This window comes from Martes martes (assembly GCF_963455335.1).
Source record: "Martes martes genome assembly, chromosome: 2".
NCBI lineage: Eukaryota > Metazoa > Chordata > Mammalia > Carnivora > Mustelidae > Martes > Martes martes.
The window spans coordinates 197483279-197497679 of NC_137889.1; the positions used below are offsets into that span (position 1 = coordinate 197483279).

Genomic DNA, 14401 nt, shown 5'->3' on the forward strand with positions numbered 1-14401 from the left:
TCAGGGCTTTCCCACTCCTGGCCTTTTCCCCTCTCCTTCCCCCTGCCCCAGGGTCCTTGAAACCACAGGAGCCTTTTGTTTGGGAATCCCTCAGGAGGAAGCCATCCCCAAGTCTGTAGTGCTCTACTGGATCCTCAGCTGGTCAGGACCCCGGGGGGCAAGTGGACAGGGGAAGAGGGTGGGCAGTCGACACTGTCTCCAGTCTAACCTCTTGCTCATATTATCCCAGTAAGTGACTAAAGTCTTGAGTGTTACTTTCATTTTGTTTTCGTTGGGTGCTCTGACACTTGGCCGCTCATCGCTCTCTAACTGGCCTCAGCTCCTGACAATTCTCCTCCAAAGGGTAACTCGAGATTGCCAGATATTTCCATCTCTGTATTATCTGAAGCCTGTGTTTCCCAGATCACTGTGAAACAGAAAAAGAGCAGGAACTGTGCAGAGACATGAATAGTCACACCTCAAAGTGGTGTGGAGGACATTCATTCCTTCAGGACATTTCATCATCCAGAACTCAGTTACATGTTCTCAACCTAACTGCAAGGGAGTCTAGAAAAGGAGTGTCCCTGTGCCCACAGGAAAAGAAAATGGGTTTCTGTGAGCCTTGAGCCAGATTTTGCCTGTAATGTCATCTTGTTGAGTATTTTTGCATGTGGGTCTGTGGGGTTTTTTGAGCAAGCTTTGCAAAAATAGGAGGAGATATGTATTATAAGTGAAAGGCAGACCTGATGTCTAGGCTCTATGAGTGTGAGGAATGAATGAACTAGAGAGGAAAAGAAAGACAAGAGGACTTAGTCTCAGACCAAAATATTGAGGGGCACATCTTGGAGGACAATGACGTGAACTTTCCTAGTCTAGAAAGAACTTCTGGGTGACCTTGAGAGTCTCCTCTCCCCTAATAGCTTCTAAGTTTTATCCTCCTGCACCTGCTGCGTAATCCTGCATTTACAATTCGGATTGGACTACTGAACTTTCTTTCTTATGTAGAAAGGACAAGTTTTAGTTACTTTTTCTTTCCCCACCAGCCTGGAAGTTACAGTTGTTCACTTCATGGGCATTCAGTGAACGTCTGACTCCACAGTGATCCGTTCAGAGTGGCATGAACGTGCGATGTGTTTACGTATCACGCTACCCCATCTCTTTTACCATGAGATTCTAGAAGTTCAGGTCCACAAAATTGGATGAAGAAACGATGTTGGCACATGTTCTTGAATTCTAAATTACACAACTATGTATTTGCCAAATTACAGGTACATTTATGAAACATCTCGAAAGCATCCGTTCTTGTATGGACCCACAATTCTGACCATGTCTGCTTGCTATGAAACAGCTATCCGGTCATGCTGTCAAGAAAGAAATAAAACTGAATGCTTCCAGATAAAGGTAAAATATTCATACATCAACCGTTATTTAGAATCTTGCTCTGCAGAGTGTGGACTGTGGACCAACAGCACAGGCGTCATGAGGCAGCTCATTGGAAATGCAGAATCTGAAGCTCTTCTCCAGACCTGCTAAATAAGACTTTACCATAATGAGATACTGAGGCAATTCATATTGTAATTACAATTTGAAAAGTGTGATTTAGCATAGAGATTACTTCATCATACGTATTTAATATTCAAGTTATTATTGTTGCATATCAAAACACCCCAAAATTTATTGATTCAAGCCAACAACAATCATTTCATTATCTCTCATGATTTCTGTGGGCCAGGAGTTCAGGAAGGGCTCATCTGGGCAGTTCTGGCTCATGCTCTTCCTTGTGGTTGCAGTCAGACAACGGCTGGTTCTAGGGCTCTGGGGGGCTGAAGCACCTGGGGGCTAGTTCAACATAGCTTTCTTCTCATAGAATCTCAGGGCCTCTCCATGTGATCTCTCTGCCTTGGCTAGCTTGGGCTTCCTCACAGCATGGTAGCTTCAGGGCAACTGGATTGCTTACGTATGGCCAAATTCTTCAAGAATGCGTATTCTAGTTGTATGGCCTTTTTATGAGCTAGCCTCAGAAGTTACTTCTGTCACAGGCTGTTGGTTGAAACGCTATAAAACCTCACTGGTTGGAAGGGTTAGTATATATACTATGCTTCTTGATGGGAAGATTGTCAGATAGACAGAAGATAGACAGATAGATTGATAGACGCTATTGCTGCACCCATCTTTGGAAAATACAATCTATCACATTTAACTTTAACCACGTAGCCTTTTCTCTTTCACTGAAGAGACATAAATCAGTGATTAGTTCTATGATTAGAGTACTCTTCATGCGTGTTCGTTATAGGTTTTAAATACCAACATAAAATGACCATCTTTACTCGAGAGGGCACCAGGTAAATTTTCCAAAGGTTGTCCTGAAATGAGTAGTAGTTTGATGATCATTTTGATGAATCCCTCAAGACTAAATGCAGAGCCTCTTTATTCTTACTGTTTTCTTAGATCTTCTCAGTGCAGATTCGTCTCATATTCTCCAAAACCGCTATTTCTCTACTCCTCTAAGCCTTGAGCTCCTCAGCATCTATCTTGTGTAAAAAATTAAATAATGTATCTAAAGAGTTTCTGGCATATGCTCAGTACTCAATAATTATAGCTATTATCATTAAAGATATTATCATTACCATATATGTGTGTGTATATATATACACACACACATATATGTGTATATATGTGTATATATATATAAAACCTCCCTCTCCATTTGTCCCCTAGTGACTGCTTCAGAAGTCAATTTTTTTCCTTTTAGGTTTGTGTTAATTAAAAACAGAAAAACAAATGATCATGCTGACTTATATCTCATTACTTCACACTTCTAAAGAATGAAACTTTTTGGGAAGGTTAAGCTTTTTTTAAAGTAACTTGTGCTTACTCTTTTAAGTTATAAAGTTTTCTTAATCTCAACCCTTCTCAGTGGAGAATATTCCTTAATGTATAATATGCCCTTATAAAGTTAGCCAAGAGTTCTTCCCTCTCCTACCCCACTTTATGATCTCTACAGTATTGCTGCTTCCAGGATGTCTATTCCTAATAGTTCTTGATTCTTTCTCAGAGAAAATAACATAACCAAGTGTGTAAAAATTGTGCCTCTGATCAGAGAATGTGGTTTATGAGTTAAGTCTCCAGAGGCTCTTGAAGAAGTAGACAAGCTTGTTTCTACTAGATTTTAAGTGAGCATACTATAACAAAATCAGGATTAAAGTAATAATTATATTTATAATTAATTATAAATATAATTATTTATATTTAATAATAATTACTAAGTAAATGTTAATTATTGTGCTAGTTTTGTGGTTTGAATATTGCCTTTGTATATATTTTTTGACTTATTCTTAAAAATAGCACTGTAAGATATAATTAGCCAAAGTAAAAATAACCTATAGTCATTATAGAGTTCTAAGTCAAAACATAGAGCTGTTCTGAAATTTTAAAATATTACTAATATTCCCAGTACCCAGAGATACCAATTTTAGTGCATTTCCTTTTATTCATTTTTCCATTCACAGATTTTATTTTGTACATTGTTGTGATCACACTGAGTATATAGTTTTGATTCGAGAGTTAAACATACCTACTTTTTATTGGAAGTACATCTTGTCAAAATTAATGTGCTATTATTTATTTCACCATCACTCTACTGAGATAACTTATTTGTCTCCAAAATTTTGCCATTGTAACAAAACATGTTTGTTCTTCTTTTTGCCTAATTATATTTTTATTTATGTAGAAGAATTTATTTGCAATAGTTTCCAAAGTAAAAATCCTGGGTTAAAAACTATGAATATATTGGGGGAGGGTGGCTTCATTAATGTATTTCGCAAAACTGGAGCATATATTTTAGATAAGCAATAGGAAACACGTCCAGGATGACAGAACTAGTAACTTGAATAAAAACAAATACAACTGTAAGACATCATTGAAATTTATTCTTGTGGCTCTCGGGACTTTTGTTTCCTCGATTTCATGTCTTCTTTTTATTCCAAACGTTTGAGGTTTTAGAAGTGATCTCTGGGAAGTAAGATGCTATTTTATAAAACAAAGAAACAAACAAAACAAACCACATTGTGCTTTTGCATTTGGTCTCTTTTAAATAAGAAATAAAGATTTTCTAATTTTGAGGGGATAAACAATTTTTATTTTTCTTTCCTGTTTACTAATGACAAGAGTGACTTTTTCTGTTACAGCCACATTTCTTTGATGAGTTTTTTTCTAATTACAGCTAGAACCCATCAGAAAATATGTTAGAGAAATATCTTTGAGGCATCACCATATGTGTGAAATTGGGATTAAGTTCAAGCACCAAGTAGCAAAAGCAGTGTAAGTAACTGATTGAGATACGTGAACCCTGTGGCTGTTGGGTCACCCCATTTGATCAAACTCATTTGAAAAATCATTTTTCTTTCATTTAATAATATCTCACAGTGCAAACCTGGTTCCTTTCTGCACACGGATGCTATTTGCCTGTTCAATGGGGCATGCAGAGCCGGGCTTGAAACCACACAATCCTCATCTCTGCCCAATGTCTCCTGCCTCAGTGTCTTCTATCTGCTCAGATCCCTTATCTCTGCCTTCGTGCACAAAAGATTCTGTACATGAATATGTAAGCACTTAATTGTTCCACATGACAAAGGCTGGCAGACCAAGTGTATGCTTTTCTCTGGGAGGATAGGAAAGGTTTTGGCTCCCATGTTATGCAGAACAGAAAAACCTAGTGGTGTTTTTGGGGTAGGGATGGAAGAGTGTGGAATGAGGATACTTTGATGTTATTCAGTGTGCCTCTTTCCTGGCCCAGATTGTATTTCTGTCCAAGTCTACCTGTGAAGGGATGTATCCTTCCTTCTGTCACCTTCTTGCCCAGTCTGGGACAGCACTGGGCTGGACAGAAGCTTCGTACTGTTTATAAGGCAGGCCCATTTTCCCTGTTGTCGGAGAAATTTGGGGGATGTTGTTTGGTTGTCAATGGGAAAAGCGAGGGAGACCCAAGACTCTTAGAATTATTGTCTTTATGATGAAGAATTTTACTTGGAAAATCAGGTCAGATGAATTTTCAAATTACCCATTAAAACAACTCGGCTTCGTTAAGTGATCATTTCAATGGTGCAAAGTTTGAATATTTTGCATGATTATGAATTGAATGGCATTCGTTTTGTAATTTAGATCTTTGTGTGGCCCTGAGTGTTATCGTTGAAGAAATAGGAGACATTTAAAACATACTCTCTTTCTCCTACATCTGCAAATGCGTTTCTATTATTTTGGTTACCCAATGAACTAGAAATGATTTTAGAAAGGATTGAATTCAAAATATGGTTAAAGAAGTACTTATTTTTCTTTTCAGGGAATTGGTTCTTCTGACTAAAAAACTACCAGAAGGTAACTTCTCTGAAATTGCCAGGCTGGCCATAGATACTAAAAATCTACATCAGGCCTGTTGCGAAGGAGACATCGTCACATGTGTACTCGGCAGGGTGAGAGCCTCTCCTTTCTTAAAACTCACTTCAGCCTTGAAAAAACTTGCAATTCTTTTTTTTTTTTAAGATTTTATGTATTTGACAAAGGGGGGGCAGCACAAGCAGGGGGAGGGGCAGAGGGAGAAGGGAGAAGCCTCCCTCCACTGAGTAGGGAACCCAACATGGGGCTCAATTCCAGGAACCTGGGATCATGACCTCAGCTGAAGACAGATGCTCAACCGGCTGAGCCACTGAGGTGTCCCCAAACTTGCAATTCTTAAAGAAAGTTGACCATGGTACGGAATGAATCTAAAATAAAGTCATGAGCATTTCTTAATCTTACCAGTAGAATAATCAGTAATGCCTACCCTCTTGTCTTGTCCGAGCTCAGGCAATGATTTTCTTCTCCCTCCTTCTCCCCTCCCTCCCCTCCATCTCTCCTTTCTTTTCTTTCTTCCTTACTTATCCTGTCTTTCTTCACTTTATTCTGTTATTCTTTAATTTTTAGAGTTGACCTCTAATTTCCTTCCAAGTTTATATTTCACTCACCTTTGAATCCCAAGCAAGTCCCAAAACTGCAACCCAGACCCCCAGGCCACTTCAGCCTGGAGGAAAAAAAGAAGCATGAAGACAAAGATGTGGGCCTGGGGTTTGGGGAGCATGAACACCACAGAGTTCACCTTCCCCTCATCCAAGTGTAAGTTCTCTAAATTCCAGAGAAGGAAAAATTGTTAACTGTCAAAAACCTGATGAGGCTTTAGTAAATCACAGGTTACAAGTCATGTTCCTACCCATTCTGCAAGTTAGAAAATTGAATAATTGTCATCATGATAAATAAAACCCAGGGACAAAGAAGGACTAGTATCATTTCATGGGGATGTCCATGACTCTCATGGACAGGAGCCCCCACCTTCAGCTATTTTAGTCCCATTCCATGAAAGGTTAAGGGATATGAGTAACTATGGGAATGAAAATAGAAAGTCATCACACAGACACTCAGTCTAGACGGATTCTACGTCCCCAACTATTTACTTTGCTGGAACAGAGTTGGGGTCAGGCCACGGCTCTTCTTTGGTCCCTCTCGTGGTTGTCAAGTCAGTGACACACTCAGCCCCACCGCTGGGAAGGGTGGGCACAGCCAGTGCTCCTTTCCACCTAGAGATGGACAATACAATGTTCTCAAGCTTCTCTCTGCATGGCAGGAATCCCAACTCGTGCTAGAAGGAGCAGTCCCCTGCATACTTAGCAGAAGTCCTGGCTTTTCAGGACAGGCTATTAGAATGTTATTTGTGTGAAGATTAGGTAAACTTGGGGTAAAGGAAAGAGAAAATGGGGGCCCGACTGACTCAATCATAATTGAAACAAAGCAAAGCAAAATCTCTAATATCCTTTAGCACGTAAACAATACTTATGCCAAACCAGCAACTCCATTTAAAATCCTACACATGTCAGGAACCCCAGAACAATCATTAATGATTTCATTGTGTTGGCTAGTATTCATAAACAGTATAAAATAACTATAAATGGTTCTAGCATTCCCGTCTTGGTCCATACTTTCATGGAAACAGGTTTAAAGTTGCTGACTTGAGAAAGATACTGTGTATGTGTTGAGATTTTTCATACTTTAGAGTTTTTTTTTTTTAATATTTTATTTATTTATTTATTTATTTATTTGAGAGGGAGTGTGCACATGAAGTGGGGTATAGAGGGAGAATCTCAAGCAGACTCTGCGGTGAGCACAGAGCCCAATAAGAGGTTGGATCTCATGACCCTGAGATCATGAGCTGAGCCGAAATCAAGAGTCCTACACTTAACCAAGCCACCCAGGTGTCCCGATGTGGTTTTGTTTTTAATTAGGATGGATTCTTAACATTAGTCAATGTTCTTCTGTTTTCTTAGGATCACCATTTGACTTCCATATAACTTATTCATTGGTGAATCATATTAAAAGATTTCTTAATTTTTAACTATCTTTAGACTGCTTACACCCATCTCATTTTGCTATATTTCTGGATTTTATATATACAAAATTTTCAAATTTTTGCATTTGTGTTTACATGAACTTTCAGGTTTTGCTATTCAGTTATGCTACTTTCCAAAAATTGCACTGTTTTTCCTTTCAAAATCTCTGAAATAATGTAACCATACTGAGAATGGCCTGTTTTGTGAAGGTTTGAAAGAACTTGTCCATAAAACTGGAGCAGGGATTGAGACAGAAACCAGTGTGACAGTTTTCCATTTCTTTTGCTATACATTTATTTTGACATTTTTCAGTCCATCCTCACTACTTATTAATTCAGTGCTTGTGAATTCACCTGTTTCATTTATCCGTAACCCCCAAGTCCATACTCATGGCATTTCGGGGGTGGCCTGCAGACTTGGGCACGCTCAGAACAGTGGAGAATTTGGGTTGCTTGACACCCATATTCCCGGTAGGGAGGGAACACGACAAGGCTCTGCTTTCTTGTTTTAGCTCTCGTACTGTAAATAAGTATCCTTTCTGCAGTCTAGTGCCACGTTTTCCACATTTTTGAGTTTTTTTATTAGTGAGTTAGCTGTTTGAAATGGCCCCCAAGCATAGTGCTAGGGTGCTGTCTGGGGTTCCTATACACAGAAAAGCCATGATATGCTTTATGGAGAAAATAATGTATTAGACGTATTAGTTCAACATTAATAAATCAATAATATATATATTAAATAAGGGGTCTTTAAAAAGAAACACACATAGCACGAGGTTAGGTCTTGATCTGTTGATGACAAAAATGCGACCAGAAACTTGCAAGGAACTAATCCTGGATTCCCCTAGGGCTGATGAGTCAGTATTCACAAATTCAGTGAATTTATAACTATTGTGACTAATGAGCATCAACTGCACTTTTTTTTGGTCAGATTTTATAATACACATTTTTTAAATAAAGTCTCCTTTATCAGCATTTTCTCATTTAGGTATTGAGTTCTAAATAATAATATTATTATTTGATAATTAAAAACATCAAGTATGTAATTATGCTTCCTTTTCTCCATGTATTTGCATGTTCTCCTTTATTTAATTAGCCTTGGAAAGATCCTATTTAATGTTTTGGCCTTCTCCAAGGCAAAGTTCTTGGATTTATTTATTAATTCTACTAGGTTTCTACTTTTAATTTTATTAGTTCTCTCAGGTTTGTTTAACTGTTTTTTGTTATTGTTGTTGTTGTTGTTATAAACATAATTGTTTAGTGGACATCCATGAATTTGATACCCAACACAAGGACTAACACATTCCCAGTCATTTGTATTATAATTGTAAATTTCCATTATTGTTCGTACTTTCTGTTCAGCTGTTTTTATTTCAGTTGTTTGGGTTGACTTAGTTTTTTGTACTATTTCTTTTTTAATAACGTTGTTAACCAGAATGGTTTCAGTTGAACTATCATTTCTTTAATACACTGTATTCTACTGTTTATTTATTTATTCATTAAAAAAGTTTTAATTCCTGTATAGTTAACATAGTGTTACGTTAGTTTCAGGTATTCAATGTACTGATACAGCAATTCTGTGCATTGCTCAGTGCTCATCATGATAAGCGCATCCTTTCTACTGTTTATTTTTCATATTGGTTTAATTCTCTTATTATTAGAGTTTTCCTCCTAATGCTTTTAGGAATGGTGTATGGATTATATGCCTTTGAATGGTGTGTCCTGGAAAGTTTCTTAAACGCTTATCAGTGCTTATATCATTCCATGTGATGCTTCACAATATCACACCCAATTCAAGAAGCACATAATCTTTTTAACAGACGTCAATTTTTAATACTAAATGTACAAATTAATAGGGCTTATCAGTCTGTCATATCACTCAGTCAACATCATTCAATTTTATGTTGTAGGGTTTTCTTTTTTTGACCTCAAGACACTATTAGACCAACATTCTGGGGTTGTATAATAATTGTTATAGTACAAAACTTAAAAATGATTTCTATGTGTCAGTCACTAATTCTAAGCATTTTGCTTTTATTCAAGAAATACTTTTATAGTACTTAAGCGGGGCCAGGCTCTTTTCTTTGTTCCTAATAATTATTAATATGCTTTGTTCCCACAACCTTAGGAAGTATTACTTTAGCCCCCATGTTATAGATGAGGAAAATCGAGGCATCAAGAGACAAAGCAGCTTGCCTAGGTCACAAAGTTGGGAAGTAGCAAAGTCAAGATTAGAACTCAGGAAGTCTGACTTCAGAACCAAAGCTGTCAACCACTGCACTGATTTATTTTTCCAGTGATGATGGCAAAGGTGTGTCTAGAAGATGATAGTGGTAGGAGAAGTTTTTCATCTACTTGGGATATCCGTATTCTCACAATTTCTTTCATCAATTTTCTTCCCATCTTTTACTACCCTTTAAAAATTGATATTCCCAATTGATCTGTTCTTGGCTTTTTACTTTTTTATTTTACACATATACTCTGAGATGAATGGCCTTCGGTTTCAGGAGTAGAATTCAGTGGTTCATCACTTACACTCATCACAAGTGCCTTCTTTAATAACCCATCCCCCTTCTAGCCCACTCTCCACCCATCTCCCCTCCATCAACCCTCAAAATGAAGTTTGTTTTATGGTTTGCCTCTCTTTCCCCCCGCTCTGTTTATCTGTTTCATTTCTTAAATTCCACACATGAGTGAAATCATGTGGTACTTGTCTTTCTCTGACTGACTTATTTCTTCTAGCATAATGCCCTCTAGCTCCATCCATGTCATTACAAATGGCAAGATTTCATTCTTTTGATGGCTGAGTAATATTCCATTACATATATACCACCTCCTCTTTATCCATTCATCAGCCAGTGGACACTGGGCTGCTTTCACAGTTTGGCTATAGTAAATACTGCTACTGTGAATGTTGGGGTGCATGAGCCCCTTTGAGTTAGTATTTTTGTATTCTTTGGGTATATACATGGAAGGGCACTTGCTGGATTATGGTGCTATTTTTAACTTTCTGAAGAAGCTCCACACTGTTTTCCAGAGTAAGCCCCATCCATCATTTCTCAACTACAGTTTCTCAGTAACCCCCAAATATCCTACATACCATTTCCTCAAATATGTCATGTAATCTCACTTCCAGGATTTTCTTATACATAAAGATGAATAATTTTGGAATGTTCTTCTTCATTAGTTTCCAAGTAACTTTTATTTGTCCTTCAGGACTAAATTGTTTAACATCTTCACTCCGACCTCCAGCCACTCTGGATTGCCAATCTTTTTTCTTCCAAAGCATCACATATGCACTTCTCCTACAACTTCTGTTATACTGCATTACAGTTGTTAATTATTTTATTCTCCAATTAGATTGTGAGTTTCTTAAGTGTAGAGATTAACTTTTTCACACACATGTAACTATTTGTGTATGTGTGTGTAAGTAAATATGTTAAATATGTAAGCATAATAGTAATATTATAGCAATATATGTGGTAAATGACAGAGAAAAAATGTTTTCCACACTGGAATCCTAAAACTGTAACAACAATAGCAGGACAATAAAACTCTGCATTATATCTTGTGGGGCTAACCATGGAAATAATACTATAGTCTGTCTCCCCTTCAGTTCCTTAAGAGATGAGAAAGGAGCTTGTGACCCTTGAGTGCGGTCAAAGAGAGAAGCCTTCCTTATTAGAGTGAGTCACTAGATACATGACCTTTTTTGTCCTCACTCAGTTTGCCAAGATAAGGCAATAGACGATGTCGAGTTTTTCTCTGGTTTTCTGGTAATAACAATAAAAATAAATAAGTTCAGAATGAAGTCATCAAAAACAAAGCTCTTTTTGATGTTTCGTAGAGCCAGCTTATGAACTATACCTGCTCCAAACAGTTGAGCCTCTCCAGTAAAATCAGTCCGTGCTGTGCACAGCCGGTGCCATTCCGAGGGGAGTGCATGATCAGCTCAGAAAACGAGCAGAAGCCTCATCTTGCATCCTTGCCGCTCCGCAGGTTTACAGAAGACCGATCTGTGTGTGAACAATTCTCCCACAAGCCAGATGATTTCCTGCAAGAGTAATACAGATTTTTATAAAATCTTCACAATGGAATACTATATTTATGGATTTGGGGGAAGGGTTGTAGACTTGAATGGTGACAGTGGCTAGCCCATAATGTAAATGGTGACTCAGATTGTTCAAGGGGAGATGCTTGGTGGAGTCGAAGGTGGCAGCGACTTACACAGCTCCAGCCACGTGGTTGGCATATGGGAATGCAGGCTTGGGCTGGTTGGGTCTACTGCATTTTTATTTTATTTTATTTTTAAATTTAAATTCAATTAATTAACATGTAAACGTACTATTAGTTTCAGAGGTAGAGGTCAGGGTTCATCAGTCTTATATAACACCCAGGGCTCATCACATCAGGTGTCCTCCTTAATGTCCCTCACCCAACTAACTCATCCCCCCACTCCCCTCCCCTCCAGCAACCCTCAGTTTGTTTCCTATGATTAAGAGTCTCTTAGGTTTGTCTCCCTTTCTGATTTCATCTTAGAGATTATTTTTCCCTCCCTTCTCCTATGATCCTCTGTTTTTTTTCTTAAATTCCACATAGGAATGAGATCATATGATAATTGTCTTTCTCTGATTGACTTATTTCGCTTAGAATAATACCCACTAGTTCCATCCATGTTGTTGCAAATGGCAAGTAGCATTCGATTGTGTGTGTGTGTGTGTGTGTGTGTATCACATATGTATCCATTCATCTATCAATGGACAGCTGGGCTCTTTCCACAGTTTGGCTATTGTGGACATTGATGCTGTAAACATTGGGGTGCAGTTTCCCCTTTGGGTCATTATGTTTGTATGCTTGGAGTAAATACTTAGTAGTGCGATTGCTGGGTCATAGGGTCTACTGCATTTTTTTTTAAAGATTTTATTTATTTATTTGAGAGAGAAACAGTGAGAGAAAGCATGAGAGCGGAGGTCAGAGGGCGAAGCGGACTCCCCTTAGAGCTGGGAGCCTGATGTGGGACTTGATCTCGGGACTCCGGGATCATGACCTGAGCTGAAGGCAGTTGCTTAACCAACTGAGCCACCCAGGTGCCCGGATCTACTGCATTTTGAAAGATTTTTAAGTGTTGACAACTAAAACAGAATTTTAAAAAACACAGTGAGGATCAAGTGTTTGCAAACTTTGCTCTAAGGTATTCATCCCTAAGGAGGGCTTCAGATTGGTAGACCTGGTGAGCGCTTCTATTCTAATGAATTTAATACCTATTACCAAAGCCATGGTGTAGCATTTAAAGATTAGAGAGATGGAATATTAACATCTCAGGTGTCCATTCCAAAATGCATATTAACTTGTGCAAGACAAACTGATTTCAATATGCAATATTAAAACAATATTGCTGTGTGATTGAAGTATTTCCAAAGTCACTTTGTGAAGCCTTATTTGGAGCAATTAAACTCCAGCAAAGCAAAAGAATTTGAGTTTTCTCCAAAGCTTTTTGTAGAATAACTTGGACTATATTCTGAAATTACATTTGATATGGCTTATGAAAGTAGATGTCACTGCCTGAACCCACTCATTCCTCAACATGCATTCGGTACCGGAAAAGTTGATAGGCACAACTTCTGGGTGGAAATCTCATTAAGCTGTTAGTTGGGAGACCAGAGTTCCAAAGACTAGCTTTGTCATGCATAAACTTTGGAATGTAGGTCAAGCCACTTAATTTCCTTAGGCTCTTGTGTTCCAGCTACTAACTGAGGGGTTGAATGAGATCACTTGGAAGGTGCCTCCTGCTACTCTGTGATTCCTTTGTAAACATACGAGGGTCCAAATTCTCTTTCTTGTGACCCAGAAGAATGTGTACATTATGCTTGAACCACTCAAGCTTCAAAGTTTAGCTGGAAAAGAGGGGAAGATGATGATTTAAGACCTAACTAGCACTTTCTATCCAAAAAAATTCCGATACTTATAAAATCTAGCCTCCAAGGTGATTGAGAAAAATGTGCTCTCATCCAAACACTGGAAATTAACTTCTCATAAAAGTAAGTTAGTGACTCTGAACCAGAAACTATCAGCTAATCAGATTGTCTTAGTTACAAGTTCTGAATCTGACACCACTCCTGTGTGACTTTGGAAAAATCAAGTAATTTTATTGATTCTTTTTCCTTATCTCAAAATGTAGCCAATTAAACCTCCCTGCCATCCTCCCCAAGTTTCCAAATGTCTAAAAATCAGTGAAAATATTGAATAAATTTCATAGTCATAATTGGGTTTTGAAAGAAAATTCGTGACTTCTGAATTTTACTGTTAACTTTCTAATATGTTTCATATGGATGGATACAGGTTTCTTTATGAATATTCAAGAAGACACTCAGAATTGGCAGTTCCTGTGATTTTAAGAGTGGATACGGTCTATCAAAATTTATTGGCAAACTGCTGTAAATTAGAAAATCCTCTGGAATGCTATAGCCATGGGGTAAATGCCGTTTTATTTTTTAACTTGTTACTCATAAGTGATTACCAACATAGGAAAAATTCCAGTGATGTTGGTAGTGCCATATTTTATAAAAAAAGATTGTGCATCTTCTTGCTAATCACCAATGCTGCACAACAAATACGATTTTCATCTAAACTGAAGGCCACTTCATCACACTGTAGCAGCTTTCTACGTGAGTCACTGTCTTACAGATTCTATGCTTCATGAAACCTTCTCTGTGCAATCTTCTCTTTTAATGAGTGTCCACTGGGCACCGAAGCAAATGGCAGGAAGGCACAGCATATTAGAGTATGAGATGGTTGACTATTTCCACTCAGCAGTCCTGGAAACTGTCTTGGTTTCAGGCCAGAAATCATACTGTTCATAGGCAGCAGCTGTTTGTGCATGTGACATGGAAAAAGCAGGTGACCTTATGTCCCTGACCCAATGATCACTTATCCATGGATTACCAGGAACCAGGTGGTTCTGGCTTCTTAGAAGGCTTACACATTTACAGAGGGTGGGGTAGTGGTAGAGGTAGA

At 38.1% G+C, this 14401-nt stretch overlaps 1 protein-coding gene across 4 annotated transcripts in view; it reads left to right on the forward strand.

The window, feature by feature from the left end:
• LOC308337443 (alpha-fetoprotein-like) overlaps positions 1-14401 on the forward strand; it is a 42854-nt gene that overhangs the window by 7517 nt on the left and 20936 nt on the right. For all 4 annotated transcript variants that reach the window (XM_080795554.1, XM_080795552.1, XM_080795555.1 and 1 more), the window contains exons 5-9: positions 1248-1380; positions 4202-4299; positions 5318-5447; positions 11235-11449; positions 13727-13859. In XM_080795554.1, coding sequence (XP_080651680.1) covers positions 1248-1380; positions 4202-4299; positions 5318-5447; positions 11235-11449; positions 13727-13859 — 709 coding nt within the window. The remainder of the gene's footprint in view (positions 1-1247; positions 1381-4201; positions 4300-5317; positions 5448-11234; positions 11450-13726; positions 13860-14401) is intronic.